The 24,644-nt window shown below is 41.8% G+C and overlaps 2 protein-coding genes across 3 annotated transcripts in view; one reads left to right on the top strand and one right to left on the bottom strand.

Moving 5' to 3' along the window:
• Positions 1-3,864, bottom strand: part of SLC25A20 (solute carrier family 25 member 20) — a 30,611-nt gene extending 26,747 nt beyond the window's left edge. The window contains exon 1 of the mRNA XM_060766479.2: positions 3,637-3,864. Coding sequence (XP_060622462.2) covers positions 3,637-3,753 — 117 coding nt within the window. The 5' untranslated portion in view covers positions 3,754-3,864. The remainder of the gene's footprint in view (positions 1-3,636) is intronic.
• A 9,990-nt stretch (positions 3,865-13,854) lies between these two features.
• Positions 13,855-24,644, top strand: part of ARIH2 (ariadne RBR E3 ubiquitin protein ligase 2) — a 47,167-nt gene continuing 36,377 nt past the window's right edge. The window contains exon 1 of one of the 2 annotated variants that reach the window (XM_060766480.2): positions 13,855-14,047. The gene's annotated coding sequence lies outside the window, so the exon portion shown is untranslated. The remainder of the gene's footprint in view (positions 14,048-24,644) is intronic. The other variant, XM_060766482.2, reaches the window with a different exon arrangement.

Here is a 24,644-nt window from a genome sequence, read left to right as displayed (position 1 = left end):
TTTAAATCACGCAGGTTTGAAATCATAGTCCAGATCAGTCCGTTGTCATTCACACAAACTGGGTTTCATTCTAAATTGATGCCTCTACTGTTTGAACACTTGGTCCCATAACCTGGTTTTGAGTTTCATTCTAAAGGACAAGAGGGGGGGGGGGGGGGCAATCTAATGTCACTAGGTAAAGCAGGGGTCCTCAAACTATGGCCTGCGGGTCGGATGCAGACCTCCAAGGTCATTTATCCGGCCCTCACTCAGGGTCAACCTGTCTGAAATGACTTGAAAGCACACGATGACGACAACAACAACAACAACAACAATCCTATCTCATCAGCCAAAAGCAGGTCCACACTGCCCATTGAAATACTAATAAGTTTATACTTGTTAAAATTGTTCTTCATTTTAATTATTATATTGTTTTAAGTGTTTTTTTTCCACTACAAATAAAATATGTGCAGTGTGCATGGGAATTCATTCAATTTTTTTTCAAATTATAATCTGGCCCTCCAACCTTTTGAGGGACTGTGACCTGGCCCTCTGTTTAAAAAGTTTGAGGACCCCTAGGGTAGAGAGTTCCACAGGCGAGGGGCCACCACTGAGAAGGCCCTGTCTCTCATCTCCACCAGTTGCGTTTGTGAGGATAGTGGGACTGAGAGCAGGGCCTCTTCCGTTGATCTTAGACTTTGCGATGGTTCATAGAGGGAGATGCGTTCAGACAGGTAAGATGGGCCAGAACCGTTCAGGGCTTTATAGGCTAAAGCCAGCAATTTGAATTGTGCTCCGTAGCAGATTGGCAACTAGCAGAGCTGGTGTAGCAGAAGGTTGTATGCTCTCTGTATGCTGCTCTGGTGAGCAACCTGACTGCTGTCCATTGGACTAGTTGGAGCTTCCGAACAGTCTTCAAAGGCGACCCCATGTAGAGTGTGTTGCAGTAATCTATTTGGGATGTAGCGAGAGTGTGGACCACTATGGCCAAGTCTGACTTCCTAAGGTACAGGCGCAACTGGTGCACAAGTTTTAATTCTGCAAAAGCTCCCCTAGCTACCCCAAGACCTGGGGTTCCAGGCTCAGCAATGAGTCTAGGATCATTCCCAAGCTGCAAATCTGTGTCTACAGGGGGAGTGTGACTCCATCCAGCACAGGTTGTTCGACCTTGCAATTGACCAAGAGGACCTCTGTCTTGTCTGGATTCAATTTCAATTTGGTCATCCTCATCCAGACTGTCACAGCTGCCAAGTAAATTATAAGCCATCTACTGTACTAACTTTCACTTTACTTCTGAGAAGACAATGGGTGTAGAGATGCATGTAAAGAGAAGCTTGCTTCCCTGCCTAAATATGAGCAATCCATTTCTTCTACTTTGTGAATAAAGATGTGTATCAGGGTTGAGCAACTTTGACTTTGCAGATGTTGCTGGACTGGTATCACTCATCCTATATAAGCCACATTGCTTACAGTGAGGACAAATACAGAAGAAAGCTTGTGGCCAAGATAGTCATTAGAGGTTTAATATGTTGACAAAGGCTTTCATGACCAAAATCATAGGGTTGCTATGAGTTTTCTGGGCTGTATGGCCATGTTCCAGAAGCATTCTCTCCATGTTCCAAATCCTTCTGGAACATGGCCATAAACAGCCCGGAAAACTCACAGCAACACATTAGAGGTTCATTTCAAATATGTAGAACTTGATGTCCATTTGTTGTTACTGCTGTTAATTGCTATCAAGTCTACTTTCGCTTATGGAGACCCTATCAACGACAGACCTCAATGTAGAATTAACGAATTTTGACACCACTTTAACTACCATAGCTCTTATGGGATCCTGGGATTTGTAGTTTGGTGAGGTGCCTTCCTTCTTTGGCAGAGAAGGCCAAAGACCTCATGGGCCATCCATTCCAAACCCCTGCCAAGAAACAGGAAAATCAAATTCAAAGCACTCCTGACAGATGGCCATCCAGCCTCTGTTTAAAAGCTTCCAAAGGAGCCTCCACCACACTCTGGGGCAGAGAGTTCCACTGCTGAATGGCTCTCACAGTTAGGAAGTTCTTCCTCATGTTCAGATGGAATCTCCTCTCTTGTAGTTTGAAGCCATTGTTCCGCATCCTAGTCTCCAGGGCAGCAGAAAACAAGCTTCCTCCCTCCTCCCTATGACTTTCTCTCACATATTTATACATGGCTATGATGTCCCCTCTCAGCCAACCTGGGGATCACAACCAGATACAGTGAAGACATCCACCCTTGAGCTATGCTACTCTGCTGCTGAGTATGCATGCCCAGTGTGGAACACATCTCACCACACTAAAACAGTGGATGTGGCTCTTAATGAGACATGCTGCATTATCACGGGGTGTCTGCGCCCTACACCACTGGAGAAATTACACTGCTTAGCCGGTATTGCACTACCTGACATCCGCAGGGGAAGTAGCAGCCAATAGTGAAAAGACCAAGGCAGAGACATCTCCAGCTCATCCTCTGTTTGGGTATCAGCCAGCACGTCGACTTAAATCTATAAATAGTTTTCTAAGATCTACAGAGACACTTGGTGGAACACCTCAGCAAGCGAGAGTCCAAAAGTGGCAGGCTCAAACCCAGAACCTCAACCAATGGCTGATACCAAATGAGAGACTCCCCCCTGGGCACACAGAGGACTGGGCAACTTGGAAGGAGCTGAACAGACTGCATTCTGGCACCACGAGATGCAGAGCCAACCTTCAGAAATGGGGCTACAAAGTGGAATCCCCGACATGCGAGTGTGGAGAGGAGCAAACCACTGACCACCTGCTGCAATGCACCCTGAGCCCTGCCACATGCACAATGGAGGACCTTCTTGCAGCAACACCAGAGGCACTCCAAGTGCCAACTATTGGTCAAAGGACATTTAATAGAATACCAAGTCTGCAAATTTTGTGTTTTGTTTGTTTGTTTTAAATGCATACAACTGTTTGGGTTCACTCCTGACATGATAAATAAAATACTTTCTGCCACACAGCTGAATAAAATTCCATATTATTTGCTTTGAATTGGAATATATGCCAGTGTGGACTCAGGCCCTTCCACACAGCCATATAACCCAGAATATCAAGGCCAATTAACCCACAATATCTGCTTGGAAGTGGGTTATTTGAGTCCACACTCAGATAATGTAGGATTTTCTGCCTTGATATTCTGGGATATAGGGCTGTGTGGAAGGGCCCTGGATTATCTGTGTCCACACTGCCATATATTCCAGTTCAAAGTAGATATTGTGGGTTATTCTGCCTTGATATTCTGGGATATAGGGCTGTGTGGAAGGGCCCTGAGTGCTATGGAAACCTGGGAGGTGTACTTTCACAATGTCTCCTTAGCCTACTTTAGCCAAAGTGCTGGAGCCACAACAAACTACAACTCCCATGATCCCACAGAAATGAGCCATAGAAGTTAAAGTAGGGGGTCGAACTGTATTCATTCAACAGTGGAAAGGCACCCAGAGTTATTGTATTCAGAGACAGATCCACGTTCGCTTCTCATTCAAAAGCCCTTTGGAAACAGTCAAAAGGGGTACTTGTTTGGACCTCTTCTCTACCCGTCGCTTTCTGAACCTGGCCGCGCAAGGCATGCTGGGGTTTGTAGTCTTTCTCCCCAGAGGTCTTCCTCAAAGCTCACCTTGATGGTGTCCAGCGGGTGCCCCACGAAAACCAAGCAGACGCCCCCGAAGCCCCCGGCGAAGAAGTTCTTCACGGGGCTGACGGGCGCCTGGGCGGGCTTGGCTTTCTCCGCCATGGCTGCTGCTGCTGCTGCCTCCTCCTCCTCCTCGCTGTGTGGCCACTCGGAGCGACCTTTACCCTCCTTTTCCAGGACTCAAGGCACAGGGGCATAGAGCTAGACCTCCGAGGCGGCTGGAGCGGCCACTCGGGTTTCTTCCGCTTCTAGTGGAGGAGGGTGCCCGCAGAGATAGGAAAAGGAGAGAGCGAGCGCGCATAACGATAAAGGGTGCATCCACATGTTGAGTAGGCATAGGGCAAACTTGGGCACTCCAGGTGTTTTGGACTTCAACTCCCACCATTCCTAACAGCCTCAGGCCCTTTCCTTTTTCCCCCTCAGGGGGAAAAGGAAAGGACCTGAGGCTGTTAGGAATGGTGGGAGTTGAAGTCCAAAACACCTGGAAGTCAACCCCACACTGTTCAAGTCTGTAGTCCTCAGTGAGGAACACTTAGTCAGTTTTAGAATAGACTGAGGAAATCCCTTCCCTTCCCCCTGGCTTCTGAATCTCAGTTGGAATATATCTATTTATTCTCTGTCTTGCTGTGAGTTTTCCGGGCTGTATGGCCATGTTCCAGAAGCATTCTCTCCTGACGTTTCGCCCACATCTATGGCAGGCATCCTCAGAGATTGGTTTGTTGTAGGTTTTTTCGGGCTATATGGCCATGTTCTAGAGGCATTCTCTCCTGACGTTTCGCCTGCATCTATGGCAAGCATCCTCAGAGGTAGAGAGGTCCTACCTTCTCATTATGTGGCCAAAGTACTTCATCTTTGCCTCTAATAGCCAGTGAGTAGCCAGGCATTATTTACTTTTCTTAAATAATAAGATATTCATTATGGTATTAGGGTTTGTGAACTAGCATTCCCCTTTAAATGCAATGTCAGATTAGTCAAAAAATGGCAGATATACAAAGACAGACAGACAGAATTGTGCACACACAGTTTTCATATGAACTGAAAGCTGAAATTTCAAAATGACATACAATGGTAGCAGTCTAAAGCTGAAGTAAGTTCACCTTGATTTGGGAGAGTTGTAGTTCACCCAGCATCAGGACAACACTGTGAACCTAAACACCGATGGATCTGGACCAAACTTGGCACATGGACCTGATATGCCGAAATTTGATTTCTGGAGGGTTTTGGAGGGAACTGACCTTCCTTTCTGGGAGTTGTAGTTCACCCACAACAGAGAAACTGTGACCTCCACTGATGATGAACCTGGACCAAACTTGGCACACAGAACCTACTGGAGAGGTTTGAGGAGACTGACTCACCATAGTGGGAGTTGTTGTTTCCCCCACAGCTAGAGAGCACACTGAACCCAACCAGTGATGCACCTAGAGCGAACTTGCCCAACAAACTTTAAGTACTTGTGTTTTTTGAAGTTAACCTGGCATGATGTGAGTTGCATTTTACCCACAAACATGCATTTTGTACAATTAAACATTTACTTTTTCAAATAACCTGGGCAATGCCGGGTACCCAAGCTAGTTAAAGATAAAATAAAGATGAATCATGGACCTACCCCAATACAATTGCTTAACAAATCTCTTATGTGATTACGACTTATATTTGCTTTTTTCTTTTGTTAAGAATCCTGCTGGCTTTCTCTTAGGTGAAGCATGTACGAACAGGTAACAAGCAACTGTTCCTCTACACAAGATACAAGATCCCTCTTGTTTTCACTCTGGTAATCCTTACCTTAGTAGAATAGTTTCTTTTGCTTCTTTGTTGGTGGTTTGCAGACACAAATGTATAATTCAAAGGAGGGCGGCCTTATGTCCTATATTACAAAAGCCAGTCTTCTGTTTGAAGACATCTGCTCTTTCCCTGGTTCTCAACATTTGGTTTTGCAGAGATTGTCAAATTGCATCTCCCAGAAACAGTAGCAAGCATAAAGATTCTGGGAGTCGAAGCTTAAAGCATATAGTGGGCCAAAGTTTGGGAGTTATTGCATTGTTTGAATTGTTATTGTAAAATTCTCTTTAAAGATTAAACACACATACATATACAAGATGGGATAGCTGCTGAGCCCAAGTTTTGCTTGTCAACAGTAAACATCTGGCTAGTAAACTTAGGATGCATTTACTCTGTAGAGTGAATGCAATTTGGCACCACTTTAACTGCCACGGATACATCAAATGGAATCACAGGAGTTGCTGTTTCATAAACATTAGGAAGAACTTCCTGACTGTGAGAGCCGTTCAGCAGTGGAACTCTCTGCTCCAGAGTATGGTGGAGGCTCCTTCTTTGGAAGCTTTTAAACAGAGGGTGGATGGCTATCTGTCGGGGGTGCTTTTGAATGCAATTTTCCTGCTTCTTGGCAGGAAGTTGGACTGGATGGCCCATGAGGTCTCTTCCAACTCTATGATGATTCTATGATTGTATGAGGTCTTTAGCCTTTCCTAACAAAGTTTTGACGGTGTGGTGAATGAATTAGAACCAGACATCCTGAGGAGTGAGGTTGAATGGGCCTTAAGAAGCATTGCTAACAACAAGGCAGCAGGAGACGACGGGATCCCAGCTGAACTGTTTAAAATCTTAAAAGATGATGCTGTCAAGGTGATGCATGCCATATGCCAGCAAATATGGAAAACACAAGAATGGCCATCAGACTGGAAAAAATCAACTTATATCCCCATACCAAAAAAGGGAAATGCGAAAGACTGCTCAAACTTCCGTACAGTGGCCCTTATTTCTCATGCCAGTAAGGTAATGCTCAAGATCCTGCAAGGAAGACCAGCAATACATGGAGCGAGAGTTGCCAGATGTTCAAGCTGGGTTTAGAAAAGGCAGAGGAACGAGAAACCAAATTGCCAATATCCGCTGGATAATGGAGAAAGGCAAGGAGTTTCAGAAAAACATCTACTTCTGCTTCATTGACTATTCTAAAGCCTTTGACTGTGTGGATCATAATAAATTGTGGCAAGTTCTTACTGGGATGGGCATCCCAAGCCACCTTGTCTCTCTCCTGAGGAATCTGTACAAGGACCAAGTAGCAACAGTCAGAACTGACCACGGAACAACAGACTGGTTCAAGATTGGGAAAGGTGTACGGCAAGGCTGCATACTCTCACCCAACCTTTTTAACTTGTATGCAGAACACATCGTGCGATGTGGGGGGCTGGATGAATGCAAAGCTGGGGTAAAAATTGCTGGAAGAAACATTAACAACCTCAGATATGCAGATGACACCACTCTGATGGCCAAAAGCAAGGAGGAGCTGAGGAGCCTTCTAATCAAGGTGAAAGAAGAAAGCGCAAAAGCCGGGTTGCAGCTAAACGTCAAAAAAACCAAGATTATGGCAACAAGAATGATTGACAACTGGAAAATAGAGGGAGAAACCGTGGAGGCCGTGACAGACTTTGTATTTCTAGGTGCAAAGATTACTGCAGATGCAGACTGTGGCCAGGAAATCAGAAGACGCTTACTTCTTGGGAGGAGAGCAATGTCCAATCTCGATAAAATAGTAAAGAGTAGAGACATCAGACTGGCAACAAAGATCCGCCTAGTCAAAGCCATGGTATTCCCTGTAGTAACCTACGGATGTGAGAGCTGGACCTTAGGGAAGGCTGAGCGAAGGAAGATCGATGCTTTTGAGTTGTGGTGTTGGAGGAAAGTTCTGAGAGTGCCTTGGACTGCGAGAAGATCCAACCAGTCCATCCTCCAGGAAATAAAGCCCGACTGCTCACTGGAGGGAAGGATACTAGAGACAAAGTTGAAGTACTTTGGTCACATCATGAGGAGACAGGAAAGCCTAGAGAAGACAATTATGCTGGGGAAAGTGGAAGGCAAAAGGAAGAGAGGCCGACCAAGGGCAAGATGGATGGATGGCATCCTTGAAGTGACTGGACTGACCTTGAGGGAGCTGGGGGTGGTAACGGCCGACAGGGAGCTCTGGCGTGGGCTGGTCCATGAGGTCACGAAGAGTCGGAGACGACTGAACGAATGAACAACAACAACAAAGAATCCTGGTTCCTCACCAAGCTACAAATCAAATTCGATAGCATTGAGTCATGCCAGTTAAAGCAGCGTCAAACGCATTCATTCCACAGTACAGATGCATCCTTACCCTACTAAATCAACTACCAAGCTTGCAAATGTTGTGTTTTGCCTGTTTGTTTGTTTTGTTCTGTTAGAAATGTAATACAATTGTCTGGTTGCCCCTGACACAATAAATAAATACCCTACTAAACAGTCTTAGCCCAGGAGCATCTTAGTCCATCCCTCTTGTTGCATTAAATAAACGACAGCATGGCTGTTTTGCAGGGAAATAATGTAAAACAATTTGAATATCAAAATGATATAATAAGCCTGCGTAAGAGCTGAAAACCTCAACCTAGAATTGAGCAGGAAAAGGCCAATGAGATAAAATAAGAAACACAAGATTAATATCTAACACCCATCTCATTAACATAGGCCAAGAACAGGAATTAAAATGCTAGACTTCAAACTGGAGACCATAAGGTAAGACCTATGCTATAGAATGAATGCAGTTTGACACTACTTTAACTGTCCTGGCCCTATGTTATGAAATCATGGGAATTGTAGTTTTACAATGTGCTTGGCCTTCTCTGCCAAAGAGTACTTGTACCTTACCAAACTACAAATCCTGTGAACCCATTGCATTGAGTTATGGCACTTTAAGTGGTGGCAAACCACATTTAGAGGTGTACCTACAGTGAAGATGCACCCCTAAAGACTTGGCATTTTAATAACACAGAGATATGTGTGGAGTGTCTATAATGAGGCAATAGAAAATGAAAAGCACTCAGAAATATTTCTTCCCCTCCTGTTTGTTAAGAGACAAGGCTTTTTCTGGTGTTCTTTCAAAAACAAGACATGCTTAGCAATGGTGAGATCTCTCAATTACTGTTCCACAGTTTGTCTAATCGCAGTTGCATTGGCAGCCGGCGAGAGCAGAAGGCATCTGCGCGTGGGCAAGGTCCCATCTGCTTTGCGTAGATTTCCAGGAAATGTTCCTTCAAACAGCTGATATAGTTTCAGCCTAAAAGGATGTCCCTGCAGTCAAAAAAATTATCTTCTTTCCAAGTAATGACTTGCGGTTTGCACTGAGGGTGGCTTTTGCAAGCTGCTTTGCATATCGTTTCAACAGATAAGTGCCACAGAAATTTTTCACAAAAACGAAGAGATCTTAATACAGTCATAGGCTGCAAAGAGGCCAGTGTTCTAGGATATTTTAGTGAATTGGAAAACAATATTTGGCATCTACATCTTGCTGAGATCTTCGCAATCGTTATTAAAATTACCAGAGTCCTGTTAAGACCAAGTTATTTGTGAAACAGAATGGTAAAGTTGTGTTTTAGAGTACATCTATACTGTAGATTGAATGCAGTGTGACACTACTATCACTGCTCAATGATATAGAATAATTTAACTTTTACAAGGTCTTTAATGCTGGTGCGTGCTCACACGACACCAAATTACAACTTCCAGGAGTCCATAGCATTGAACAATCCTTACCATCAGGAAGTTCTTCCTAATGTTTAGGTAGATTCTCTTTTCCTGCAATTTAAATCCATTGCTCCATGTCCTGGTCTTCAGAGCAACAGAAAACAAACTTGCCCCCTGTTCAATGTGACATCCTTTTAGATACTGAAACATGGCTATCATATTGTTATTGAGAAATTGACCACCCCTCATGATTAAACATAAACAGTGATTAATTAAGAATAAGGGTCTTATGTATTGTTGAAGGCTTTCATGGCCGGAATCACTGGGTGGTTGTAGGTTTTTCCGGGTTATATGGCCATGTTCTAGAGGCATTTTCTCCTGATGTTTCGCCTGCATCTATGGCAAGCATCCTCAGAGGTAGTGAGGTCTGTTGGAAGTAGGAAAGTGGGTTTATATATCTGTGGAATGACCAGGGTGGGGCAAAGAACTCATGTCTGTTGGAGCAGGTGTGAATGTTTCAACTAACCACCTTGATTAGCATTTGATGGCCTGGCAGTGCCTGGGACAATCTTTTGTTGAGAGGTGATTAGATGTGCCTGATTGTTTCCCCTCTGTTGTTTTGCTGTTGTAATTTTAGAGCTTTTTAATATTGGTAACCAGATTTTGTTCATTTTCATGGTTTCCTCCTATCTGTTGAAATTGTCCACATGCTTGTGTATTTCAATGGCTTCTCGTGTAGTCTGACATGGTGGTTGTGAGAGTGGTCCAGCATTTCTGTGTTCTCTAATAATATGCTGTGTCCAGGTTGGTTCATCAGGTGCTCTGCTATGGCTGATTTCTCTGGCTGAAGTAGTCTGCAGTGCCTTTCATGTTCCTTGATTCGTGTTTGGGCGCTGCGTTTGGTGGTCCCTATGTAGACTTGTCCACAGTTGCATGGTATACGGTAGACTCCTGAAGAAGTGAGAGGATCCCTCTTGTCCTCTTGTCTATGTAGACTTGTCCACAGATATATAAACCCACTTTCCTAGTTCCAATAGACCTCACTACCTCTGAGGATGCTTGCCATAGATGCAGGCGAAACGTCAGGAGAGAATGCCTCTAGAACAGAGGTCCTCAAATTAAGGCCCGGGGGCCGGATACGGCCCTCCAAGGTCATTTACCCGGCCCTCGCTCAGGGTCAACCTAAGTCTGAAACAACTTGAAAGCACACAACAGCAACAATCCTATCTCATCAGCCAAAAGCAGGCCCACACTTCCCATTAAAATACTAATAAGTTTATATTTGTTAAAATTGTACTTCATTGTAATTATTGTATTGTTTTTAAGTGGTTTTTGCACTACAAATAAAATATGTGCAGTGGGCATAGCAATTCATTCATGCTTTTTACAACTTATAATCCGGCCCTCCAACAGTTTGAGAGACTGTGACCTGGCCCTCTGTTTAAAAAGTTTGTGGATCCCTGCTCTAGAACATGGCCATATAGCCCGAAAAAACCTACAACAACCCAGTGATTCTGGCCATGAAAGCCTTCGACAAGACTTTATATCTGTTTCAGATTTTCAACAATTACCTCCTCACATAATGATTATTAAATTCTGTGTCCACTTTTGATATTGATGCAGTTTAATACCACTGTAAGTGCATTGGTACTTACAAATCAGGAGAACTGTCATTTTACAACGTCTTTTGCCTTTCCCACCAAAGAGTGAAGGTGTCTTATTTATTATTTATTTATCGTGTCCGTTACTGAATTGATAAGTCACTTCTGATGTGGGAGAATCAGTCATCTACAAAGATGTTGCCCAGGAGACGCCCGGATGTGTTACGATCCTGCAGGGAGGCTTCGCTCATGTCCCCCACCATGGTAGGAGAAGTGGTATCAAACTACATTAATTCTACAGCGTGGAGCCAACCTTAGAAGGCATGCTGAACACTTGATATTATCTGTAAGAGGAAGTCAGAGAAAAGAACAATGCAGAAGTGATGACACTATTTGCCTCTATTTGTTAAATAAATAATCTGCTGCCTGAATTCAGATGGAACAATGCCCTGCATTTGCTCAGACTGGAAAGAATGCTGAAAATTACTTACCAACAACTTTCCTCCATCTAGTGGCAAGATTGAGCAGTGTCTGTTTCACTTGTGAACACAGCTGAACACAAGATTGAGGATGACCACATCTTCCCCAATTCCTAAGCCTCATTTTACTTCTGCTAATTATTATTATTATGTGCATACCATGTCACTGATAAGCACAAGAGGGGCAGTCAGAAATGATGCATCAGAATAGGGAGGCATGGACAAACTTGGGCCCTCCGGGTGTTTTGGACTTCAACTCCCACAATTCCTAACAGCCAGTTGGCCACGCGTTGCTGTAAAATGTAATGTTGGTTTGTGGGGTTAACATAACTCAAAAACCACTGTGCGAATTGACATCAAATTTGGACACAATGCACCTATCAGGCCAACAAGTGACCATCACTCATAAAAACACTGAAAAACACAGTGGATGAAACTTAAAAAGCCAAAACAAATAAATACATTACAACGCATGTGCAAAACCACATATATACATATACACATATATATATACACACACAAAACACATATGCAAAGATTGAACCACAGCAATGCGTGGCAGGGAACGGCTAGTACATAATAATAAACATTATATATAGAAATTATATACTGTATGTACTCGAGTATAAGCCTAGTTTTTCAGCCCTTTTTTTAGGCTGAAAAAGTCCCGCTCGGCTTATATTCAAGTCAAGGTTATTTATTATTTTACCTGTTAGAAATACATAATAAATGTACTGTTATTGTTGTTGTTATTACATTGATCATTCTACTTTACTATTGTTTTATTATATTTCTTATTTTACTCTATTATTACCGTAGTTATTATTACATTTCCATTATTTTACTCTATTATTATTGTTAGTATTATTACATTTGTTATTTTACTCTATTTTTATTGGAAGTATATGCAAGCACATCCCTTATGAGTTTTATTGTTGTATTTGTTATGTTGTTGTTTTACTGAGGGCCTTGGCCTTTGTAAGCTGCACTGAGTCCTTCGGGAGATGTTAGCGGGGTACAAATAAAGATAATAATAATAATAATAATAATTTACATTGAAGGTTAGAATAATGGTTTAATCAGAGTTCCATAGTGTTATTTTAAATTATAGTTTTATGTAAATATTCAAAACATTTTACCTACTGATGCCTCAATTAATGCAGTTGTATTGCATCTATTTTTATTTTGAAATTTACCAGTAGCTGCTGCATTTCCTACCCTCGGCTTATACTCGAGTCAATACATTTTCCCAGTTTTTTGGGGTAAAATATGGTGCCTTGGCTTATATTCGGGTCAGCCTTTTTTTTCATCGTCAGGAGCGACCTGAGAAACTGCAAGTCGCTTCTGGTGTGAGAGAATTGACTGTCTGCAAGGATGTTGCCCAGGGGATGCCCAGGTGATTTGATGTTTTATCATCCTTGTGGGAGGCTTCTCTCATATCCCCGCATGAGGAGCTGGAGCTGATAGAGGGAGCTCCTCCGCGCTGTCCTGGGATTTGAACCTGCGACCTGTCGGTCTTCAGTCCTGCTGGCACAGGTGTTTAACCCACTATGCCACCGGGGGCTCCTAGAGTGGAGATGAGATCTGGGAATATTTGGTATTTAGAAGCATATATAGCTAGAAGGACACTTTCCATGTATAAAAGATGCATTCTCAATGCAGGAAATCTTAATAAAACTATCTTCCAAAGAATCTCATCAGCCTTCTTGATGGATGGTGGGGATTGTTTTTAAAACAGATCTCTGTGAAACAAAGAGCAGTACGTGTGAAAAAGATCTTGGAGTCCTCGTGGACAACAAGTTAAACATGAGCCAACAATGTGATGTGGCGGCAAAAAAAGCCAATGGGATTTTGGCCTGCATCAATAGGAGCATAGTGTCTAGATCTAAGGAAGTAATGCTACCCCTCTATTCTGCTTTGGTTAGACCACATCTGGAATATTGTGTCCAATTCTGGGCACCACAATTCAAGAGAGATATTGACAAGCTGGAATGTGTCCAGAGGAGAGTGACTAAAATGATAAAAGGTCTGGAGAACAAGCCCTATGAGGAGCGGCTAAAGGAGCTGGGCATGTTTAGCCTGAAGAAGAGAAGGCTGAGAGGGGATATGATAGCCATGTATAAATATGTGAGAGGAAGCCACAGGGAGGAGGGAGCAAGCTTGTTTTCTGCTTCCCTGGAGACTAGAATGCGGAACAATGGCTTCAAACTACAAGAGAGGAGATTCCATCTGAACATGAGGAAGAACTTCCTGACTGTGAGAGCCGTTCAGCAGTGGAACTCTCTGCCCCGGAGTGTGGTGGAGGCTCCTTCTTTGGAAGCTTTTAAACAGGGGCTGGATGGCCATCTGTCAGGGGTGATTTGAATGCAATATTCCTGCTTCTTTCAGGGGGTTGGACTGGATGGCCCATGAGGTCTCTTCCAACTCTTTGATTCTATGATTCTAAGAGGATAATCTGGAAGGCAAGAAGAAAGATCTCGTCCTCCCCCTCTTCACTCTCCATATGGCCCATAGAACGCTTCATCTCTGCTCCCCCCCCCCTCCCCGAGCGCTCTGAAGAATGGTTCGTTCCAGCCTTCCTCGCCTTGCCAGCTCCTCCTACGTCAGCGGCCTTCCCGGCGGCGGAAGTGACGCCGCGCTGGAGGCCACGGCTTCCGGTGCGCAGGCCACAGCGGCCCGGCTACAGATGGAGGCGCCCGTCTCCTCGGCAGGAAGGTGATTCGGTCTTCCTCCCTTTTCTTTCTTCTCCTTCTTCCCTCCTTTCGGTCTTCCCTTTCGCTCGCTGCTGAAGAGGCCGCGTTCATCCCAACCGCTCTGAGGGTGAGAGTCTCTGAGGGGAAGAAGCCGGGCCTTGTTTACATAGAGGGCGGGCGGAGGGAGAGGCAAGGCCCCCTCGTAGTTGCCTTGTTGTGGGCCTCAAGGGCAGGCATGGGCCAACTTGGGCCCTCCAGCTGTTTTGGACTTCAACTCCCACCATTCCTAACAGCCTCAGGCCCTTTCCTTTCCCCCCTCAGCCGCTTAAGCCCATGCCTGCTCAAAGGTCTGGTGCTTCGCTTCTCCCATCCTTTCATTCGAATTAAGGCAGCTTGGCACCCCTTTCCTTGTCTAGGCCCAATACTATGGGGTCCTGGGAGCTGTAGTTTGTATTCCCCATCCCGAGGATGGTGCCAAGAGTCCAAACTACAACAGTCACCGTTCCTTAGCAATCAAATAGGTGCCAAACTACCCTTATTGTACAGTACAGATGTAGAAGAACTTTATTTTTCTACCCTGCCTCCATCTCCCCGAAGGAACTCGGGGTGGCTTACATTGGGCCCAAGCCCAGGCAGAATATAATTAAAATAAAGCAATAACAATTAAAACAGCATAAAACAGCATTTATTTATTTATTATTGATTAACTTTATTTGTACCCCGCTACCATCTCCCCAAGGGACTCGGTGCGGCATACATGAGGCCGAGCCCAACACAACAACAGAAGCAATAAAACATCGATACAAGCAATTAAAAAACATAGATAATAAATACACAACATTATTAAAGAAGCCCCGGTGGCGCAGTGGGTTAAACCCTTGTACCAGCAGGACTGAAGACTGACAGGTCGCAGGTTCGAATCCGGGGAGAGGCAGATGAGCTTCCTCTATCAGCTCCAGCTCCTCATGCGGGGACATGAGAGAAGCTTCCCACAAAGATGATAAAAACATCAAATCATCCAGGCGTCCCCTGGGCAACGTCCTTGCAGACGGCCAATTCTCTCACAACAGGAGTCACTCCTGACACGACAAAAATTAAAGAAGCAACACATAATTAAAACAGTGGGAAGGCCAAATGTAGAGTTAAAATTGGAAATAATGCTGGGCCATAAGCAAAAGGTGATACTAGTGTTTGTGAAGGGCATACGAGCATAAAACAATATAACAAAAATAGCTAGCAACAATAATAACAGCAGACTAATTTTGGAGGGGGGAGGCAAACCACTACGTGAACTAGTTAAAGGATAAAGTGATTTAGTAACGTAGATTTATTTATTTATCGTGTCATCGGCAACCATACCATTGTATCACATTTCTAACAGAACAAAATAAACAATCAGATTTTTAAAAAACCCACAGATTTTGCAAACTTGGTAGTTGATTAAATGTCCTTTGACCAGTATCTGGCCACTTGGAGTGCCTCTGGTGTTGCCGCAAGAAGGTCCTCCATTGTGCATGTGTCAGGGCTCAGGATGCATTGCAGCAGGTGGTCAGTGGTTTGCTCTTTTCCACACTCGTATGTCGAGGATTCCATTTTGTAGCCCCATTTCTGAAGGTTGGCTCTGCATCTCGTGGTGCCAGAGCACAGTCTGTTCAGCGCCTTCCAAGTACTTGGAAGTAAGGTAGATGACAATGTATTAAGGCATAGGAAAAACCATGGAAACAGAGCAAATTAACAGGATCAGTTAATATAATATAGGACATCAGATTGAATGACAATTCAGGTCATAATACAGGCCATATGTCATAGGAGTCGTCAGTAGAAAGTACATTAATGTACCCATTAATCATAGTAATAAAAAAAGGCCTATCTTTTAATGTCAATTTTAAACCATGGATTTTAAGCTGGCATTTTTACAAGAATGGATGAGAGGGAATAATAATAATAATAATTATTATTATTTATACCCTGCCACCATCTTCCTAAAGGGGACTCGCGGCAGTTTACATGAGGCCAAGCCCAGCGATACATTACAGCAACATTAAATATAAACAACAAAATAACATCACAATAAAATAAATAAACCAATCAAGTAAAATAAACAGTACAAAATAACATAATGGAAAATCAGACACAGTGGGCGGGCCAAATGCATGACATAAAATGATAAAACACTGGATGAGATAGCAATGAAAAGGTACAATTGTGGGGGAGGAGCTCAAAGGGGACTGAACAGTGGATTTAGACTTTCAATAAGGTGGGGGAAAGTGCAGTATGGGGGAAGCAGTGTAGGTGAAACAACAGGACTGGAATATATGGTCACTCTCCAAAGGCACATCAGAAAAGCCAAGTCTTTAGATCTTTCTAAAGGGAAAGGACTGGGAGACATGAGGGAAGCCACCTGGGCCTTGTTTTACGTAGTAATAAAAACAATGACCTACTTTTAATGTCAATTTTAAACTATGGATTTTATGCTGGCATTATTATTTTTTTTGAAGAAAAGGTGAGAAGGAGAGGACTGGGAGGTGAGGGAAGCAACTTGGTTGCCATTTAAATTAAAATGGAAGATGAGTATATAATGTCCTGTACAGACATGGTCAAACTTCAGCCCTCCTTTGGACTTCCTACAATTCCTAACAGCCCTAGATTGTTTGTTGTTGATGTTATAATTATTAATTCTTTAAAATACAGGTATGATGGAGAACCCATCTAAAAATGCATGCATGCCTGTTTGGAGTTTATGGGGTCCTGACCATGGCTAGTCACCCTGTAAGCTCCAAACAAGCATAATAGGCTTGCCTACATGGTAGAACAGGCCTGGGCAAACATTAGCCCTCCAGGTGTTTTGGACTTCAACTCCCACAGTTCCTAATAGCCTGTCCAAAACACGCAGAGGGCAGAAGTTTGCCTAGGCCTGTTGTAGCATGGGTACATCTTCCATTACTTCTGCAGTGTATAGAATGCTGTGTAATCCTGGGACATGTCTACAAAGGCTTCCGCTGATAATTGTGTTCTCTCAGAAAGCAACTGCAGTGTAGAATGAATGCAGTCTGGCCCCACTTTAACTTTTATTCTCAATGCTGTGGGATCATTGGAGTTGTAGTTTGGTGAGGCGCCCACGCTTTTTTGTCAGAAGGCTCAAGATCTTATGAAACTATAGCTCCTACGATTTCAAAGCATTGAGCCACAGCAGTTAAAGTGGAACCAAATTGCATTCTTTCACCATCACAGACTCCCAAACTTTGGTCCCTCTTATTTTTTTTCATCGGCTCCCCAAAATCCCAACTAATGGGCAATGGAGCTCAGGCTTCTGGAAGCTGAGGTCCTAAACACCCAGAGGACCAATGTTTGGGAATCGCTTATCAATGAGGCTCCTTCCAGACAGGCCCTTTTGATCCCTGGTTTTCTGTTTATCCCAGATCATTTGGCAGTATGGACTAATATAATACAGTCTAAAGGAGAAAACCTGGGATCAGATCCTGGAACAAAGGGCCTGTCTGGAAGAGCCCTGAGGAATTCATGCAGTTTGACACCACTTAAACTGCCACAGCACAATGCTATGGAATTCCGAGAGTTGTAGTTTTTATGTTTTTAGTCTTAGTTGCCAAAGAATTTGAGTGCCTCACCACAAAACAACTACCATAATTCTATAGCATTGAGTAATGGCAGCTAAAATGGCATCAAACAGCATTAATTCTGCAGTTTAGATGCAACCTAAATCTACTTCCTCAGGTGAATTCGCAGAAGACGACTTCGTCTACAAAAGCTCATGCTACCAGATTTGTTTTATTTATTGTGCTACAAGATCCCTGTTTTTGAACTAGGCAAAAGAAAACCAGGTAAAGTAAATGGAAAAAAAATATTTGGGATGAAAGGTGTTGAAAGAGATCTATTGTCACAGGCTGGTACCATGATGTATCTGTGAATCATCCGTAAACTTATGAGCCTTACAGGGGTTTCTTGGGCAAGAAATTCTCAGAGGAAGTTTGGCCAGTTTTCCCCTCAGAAATAGAGACTACAGCACCTACAGTTCATTGACATTATCCCAAACAAGGCTGACCATGCTTAGTTTCCAATATCAGATGGGAAGTTGTCTTGACATTACTCCCAAGTTATGGCAAAGCCTCTATTTCAGGATTTTCTGCAACTGAGGCAACTTCCATACAGTTGAATAAAATCCTACATTATCTGCTTTGAATTGGAATATATGGTAGTGTGGACTCTGATGACCCAGTTCAACACAGATATTGTGGGATTTTCTGCCTTGATTTTCTGTGTTTTATGGCTGTGTGGAAGGGCACTGAAAATATGTGAATTCCCAGTGGGTTTTCACAGCTAAGAGCCATGTTAAATTTTTTGAAAGGATGACCAAGATGGAGTTTGCTTATTTTCTGGATTTAAACTACAGAGACATTCTAGCTTAAAATAAGTAATAAGTTCCTGATAGTAGAAGCTGTTTGACAGTGGGATAGTCTGCTGCCTCGAGGCTGATGGAATCTCTCCTTTTTTGCTGGGGGGGGGGGGGGTGTAAACAGAGGTTGATGACCATCTGTTGGAAGTGCTTTGATTGGGTGTTCCTGCATGGCAGAATGAGTTGGACTAGTTGGCGCTTGCCGTCTCTTTTGACTGTCGTGATCCTGTTTTAAGGGAAACCATTGTGACATCTCTGAGCTTTCTTATTAAAGTTCTTGCTATTGCTCTCTTAATATTTTGTGAGGTATTCTACAGACAAATATGCTTTGGGGCTAAAATAAAGTAGCCCTCTCCTCCTGAGATAGTGCATGAAATGTTCCAGTTCAAGTCTCCACAGAGTCATGAAACTGACTAGGTGACCTTGAACCATTCAGTGTCTCTCATCATGACCTCCCTCATAGGGTTGCTGCATAAGAATAAAGTGAGGAGTAGGAGAGCTACAAATGTCACCTTCAGCTCACATAAAGAAGGCAGGATGTAAATGCTGCTAACACCTATAGCATTGAGCAATGGCAGCTAAAATGTCATCAAACAGCATTAATTCCACTGGATTTCAGTAAGGCCTTTGACAAGGTCCCTCATGACCTTCTGGCAAACAAACTAGTCCAATGTGGGCTAGGCAAAACTATGGTTAGGTGAATCTGTAATTGGTTAAATGGACGAATATAGCCACTGCTTAGAGAGTGTGCTGTGTTTGCACTGGGGTACATAAGGCACCATACACAGGAACTTTCTTGGCCTGCTACGTGCACTTTGACAGTTAATATAGTAGATACTCAAGTGAAAAGTATTCAGATCCCTCTGCAGCTTTATATATATATGAACACTGTTGGGACCTAGTTAAGTGCCATTTAGAGAGTCATTATTTCTTTCAGTCGGTGATTCCAGCCATGTTGGCAAGATATGCTAATGACTAGGTGAACAAATAGATGAAATTAATGGATAGATTTGGATTTTTTCCACAAGGGTAAGCTATTACTACAGTGTATAGGCTTGATGTTACTATTTGAATTAACAAGTCTATGTAATAGTCATCTTCCTGTTTGATTTAGACTGAATTCTTGTGCGTGAATATTCTTGCAGTTATTTCTGCATTCAGAGTCTAGTATTTGTAAATAACTACATCTTCTCAAATAATGTTAAATGCTTTCACTAATCATCTTAATAAACAACTCCTTAGGCAAAATAAAGAAGGGTACCATCTAAATTGAAATAGTCAATCTCTGATTAGTCTTCATGTGTTGGTAGCTAATTTGTTGCAAGCATTTCCTTTTGTTCTGCCATTGTAAAATCTCTGACAGCAGCTTACGTGAGATTTCCAGATTTCATTGTGTGAACATTGTGCAAACATGCGAAAGAATTGTTTGTCTTGTGAACCCTTCTCTTGCAGTGAAGCATTAAGTCAGGTTTCTTCATTATTCTTCAGAAAATTATTTCTGCTTTAGTACTGATTTTTAAAACTTTTTATAATTGATATTTTGACAAAGGGATGGCTGTCTGAATGTGTAGTATCAACAGAGATTTGAAATATTTTCCAGGGCATGGTGATATAATTTTTCATGTCAGGGCTGTATAAAATGATCAAAGGGTCTGCCACCTTAAAAAAAGAAAATATTCTATGAAGGTTTTACCATGGGACTTTATAGTTTCAAAAATTTATTTACAATCCTATCAGAAAGTAGCCTATAACATTTACTTTCAAAAATTCTCACACTGTATTTGGGATTTCCGTTCTACTGTTGATGATTTGATAATGTAGTGCTAAGGGTTAGTTTCTGTCAGACATTGTCGTTTAGAACAAATTGTTGAAAGTTTCTAGTAGATACTTTTGATTTCTTTGCAGATAAGCCGGCTTCAGCATGATATTCTGAAAAGAACATCATGCTGCAAGACAAGATTTGTCCATTTTCTTCAGTTTTATCCCAGCTGTACTTTGCTTTTCTCTTGTGTAATTGAGTGTTATTTTTAATAGGCATCAGTTGCAAGGTTTCATGCCTCTCTGGTATGATACAGAATGGAAGCCTTGACATGTAGGATTTCCATCTATATAGTTCATGTCAAGCTCTAGACTTCATTATCAATGGCCCATGATCCAAAGCCCTCAAAAACATCTGTAACCTTCATGCAGCTCTTTTTTTCTCAGTTGGCTGTCTGATTTTAATTTTTTTAACCAAACTGCTTCTTTCCCTTCTGTAACTTCTCAGTCCTACAAAGGTCTTTCTGGACAATATATTAATTCTCACCAATTGGACAACCTCACAAAATTTAGGATGCAAAGATCAATTCTTTTATTCCAAGAGATGCCTTAATAAACATGGTATTCCATGCCATCACACAAGTTTGTTAGGTTAAGGACTTTGTTATGTTGGGCATGGTAATACAGATAAAATTTTGGAATGAAAAACTAAAGAGGTCATGAGTTGCAAAAGGTTCCAGGAATACGTTGAGCTATGCCAGGTACTATCTTCTTCCTCCCCTCCTCATAATTTATACCCCATCAGAGTAGATCTCTTATCATCATTAAAGAAGGGGGATACACTGCACAAATGAGTACTCCATTCCTCATCAATCCCTGTACTATGGTTTTTCTCTTTCCCCAATCCATACCTTTGACTCATGCAATCATGGCATAAACATCTATGAAAATGATGGGTTTGCTACAGTCATTTATTGGTAACACACACTGAAGTATTTTGAAAATCTAAAATCTTTACTATTCTAAGGGGAAAAGTTTTGCTTTAATTAAATGGTGTGGCTTATTGAGTTCTTGTTTCAACAGAAAATGTTATTCTGTAAAGGACTTAAGGACAGGGTTTGGTTTTGAAATGACATAACTTCTCAATGTACTTGTACTAGAATATGAAGGTTATTGAAATCTGGGTTTAAATACCATTTCTCCCAGTTAATTAATATTTTCACATCACATTTCTGTGTTGTGTGCCTTGATAATTGTTCACTTTTTTCTAAAAGCATGAATATCTGCCTCGGAAAAGTATTCTGAGTTCATCTTTTAAGTAGTGTGTTAGAACTGTAGGCCTGTTTTTGAAATTTGACATGCTCTACTATAGAAATCAATACAGTATTCTGTAGAAATACGATATATTTGCATAGAACAGGGGTCCTCAAACTAAGGCCTGGGGGCCGGATGCGGCCCTCCAAGGTCATTTACCCGGCTCTCGCTCAGGGTCAACCTAAGTCTGAAATGACTTGAAAGCACACAACAACAAAAACGATCCTATCTCATCAGCCAAAAGTAGGCCCACACTTCCCACTGAAATACTAATAAGTTTATATCGGGTAAAATTGTTCTTCATTTTAATTATTGTATTGTTTTTACGTGATTTTTGCAGTACAAATAAAATATGTGCAGTGTGCAGAGGAATTCATTTTTTTTCAAATTATAATCCGGCCCTCCAACAGTTTGAGGGACTGTGTCCTGGCCCTCTGTTTAAAAAGTTTGAGGACCCCTAGCATAGAAGGTACTGTTCCATCATCCAGGTGAAGGCCACTAGGGAGTGATAGAGAGAGAAGGATAGTCCATTTTATGGGGGTGGAGGGTAAGTTGAAGGAGTAAAACCATTTCCCCCTGTTTTCCTGTTATTCCCCCAACTCATGTCCCCGTTGTGGAAACAATCCTCCTTTATGATATGGGAAGTGGGGAGGGAGAATAACCAACGAAAACAGGAAAAAATGGTTTTCCTACTTCAACTCCCCCCCCCCCCCCAATAATGAAACAACACTGAAGCGCCTCTCACATTTGGTGAATTTTTACTTTAACCGGGAATGATCAGGGATATTAAAACGTAGTAATTATGCTTATTTGATTATTTCAGCATGGAGTGTGAGGGTGGGAAAGAGTCCCCTGAACACAACCTGCACAACTGACATAATGTTTTTTGCTTGTGGCAGAATTGAAAGTGGAAAGAAAAGAAGACCAGATTATAATTGGATATATCTGATAAAAAAAAAGCCATAGCTCTGAGTTTCCAAGACCTGAGAAACTTGGGAGAGTTCTCATTCAAAGGGTTGCCACAAATCAAAGGTGGCTTGACAGCAAATAACAATAAGACACTGGATTGTTGAGGGAATCTTGTTAATGGAAGATTATGTGGCTGTACCTTCAAGTTGCCTTCCAACCTATTGTGATACCATGAATTTCTTAGAAATCCTCAGAGGTAGTTTGGCCAAATCCTTTCTCTGAAATACAGCCTATACCACTGGAGTATCCTCTCCAATTGCTGACCAGGGTTGACTTTGTTTGGCTTTAGTTGGGATCTGGTGCCCTTAGGGCATTTTTGCAGGACACATCACTACTTTGAATGACAGTGGGGTTTCAGCATCCCTGTTTGCATTAGGTGTAAGTACATAACTCCTAACTTCTTTGATGACAAAGGTATATTTGTGTTGACAGGAAAGCCGCTCTGTATGCAAGGGTAAAGATTTTGGACCTGATATAGCAGATCCTTGTATATATGGTAGTGGGAAGAGGAGAGGCTTTAAAGTGACATAGAAAGCAACACTCTTCATCTATGGAGTCAACCACCCATGATTTGAAAAGAATTTTTAAAAACCAAAAAATATGTTTTAAGTCATGAAGAGAACCAGTAGGACAAAAGGCAAGGTAAACATTGAATAAATAACTCGAATGCATCTCAGGTTGCAACGATAAGTACACATATTTGGAAATACTCTGTGAAATGTATGCCATTTCATTCTTAATAAACAAACAGTGAAGTATTTGTTATGGTCTCATGGGTCTCAAAGTTCATGGATACTAAAGATCTACTATGTACAATATCATGACGAAATGATGTCCCTCATATAAAATTGCAAAATCAAAGTTTGCTTTCTCTGTGTGTGCGTGTATATGTGTATGTGTGTGTGTGTGTGTGTATATATGTATGTATGTGTGTGTGTGTGTGTATATATATATATATATATATAATGTATACATACATACACCAAGGTTTGCATTGTTCAATCCATAACTGCAAAATCCATTGATAGGATAGCTGGACTGTATTATATTGAATAGTGGTATTTTTCTTGAGCCAAGTTGTAATTATTTTTTGTTGAAAGTAGAAAGTAAAGTGTTTGAGTGTGAAATGTATTGTATTAGAGACTAAGCCCAAAGTGAGAGATCTGTGTTGTGTAGAAGACTTAGCTTGTAAGCACGAAAGGTATTTCTTGTTTTTCGTTATTGTGATAACAAAGCTAAGGCCATATCTAGGTGGTGCTACCTTTATCAAAAACCTGTGTACATGTGACAGCTCTTGGTTTGTTTGTCATTCAGCTACTAACTTCTAATTGGGTTATAAACTAGCACATTTATCCATTTCCCTTTTCTACTGGTGTTCCAGGTTGTATACTTTTCTACTATGAGTAATGCAAGTACTTATACCTCTTAAAAGTCAAGTGAAATGAGTTACATACTTCAAAGGTACAAGGTGTTACTGCTACTGTGCACGGTTTATCTAGTGCCACAGACATTACTGGCATAGTTATTCCTTATAGAGATTAGCAGCTAGGTGAGAAGGCTGTGAGGATAAACTGTTAACAGACAATGCAGAAAGGCAAGGGTGTGGTGTTTCAGCATACACTTTGCAGAAAAGTACATTTTGAAGGCAGAAAAGGAGGCATTTATAGGTTTGAAGGTAAGTAAGAGGTTGTTGATGTGCATGTAACATCATAAACTGAAAATGCAAAGGCAGGAGTAGAAAAAAGAAACAAATTTTAAACTGAGAAAATAGCTTGATGAGATGTCTGAAATAAGAAATAGCACACATGAGAGCTGTTAAGCACTATAAAGATGTGAATCTTGTACAGTTTTACATTTTTGGAATTGATTTTATGGCTTTACTAGGAACTGAGATATAAACTGAGAAAAATAAAGTAGAAGGCACTCTGTACAAATAAGGTAATTGAGAACAGGGACACACCACTATCATTTGCATTTTCTGCAGCATTTTCTCAAGTGGCAAATCTTTTAGATTTACTTATTTTTGCTGGTATTTGTGTGGAAGCCTTGTGAAGTAAACTAGGTTGGTAAAATGAACAGGCAAAAAATAAAAATGTACCAGTTGCTTTGCAAACAATGAAGAACATACCTGAGCAGGAATTTGAACATGAATCCTTAAGCAGTGGACTATAAGAATGATGTGGCTAGATTTGTCCACTTACCAGAAAGTGGCTGATTGCCTACTTTAGGTGAGAGCCTTCTTTTAATTACGTCACATTTTTGCTTTCTTTTT

This window comes from Anolis sagrei, chromosome 2 (genome assembly GCF_037176765.1).
Source record: "Anolis sagrei isolate rAnoSag1 chromosome 2, rAnoSag1.mat, whole genome shotgun sequence".
In the NCBI taxonomy this organism is placed as follows: Eukaryota; Metazoa; Chordata; class Lepidosauria; order Squamata; family Dactyloidae; genus Anolis; species Anolis sagrei.
The sequence above is the reverse complement of the archived record's forward strand: the minus strand, read 5'-3'. Positions and strand labels throughout refer to the sequence as shown.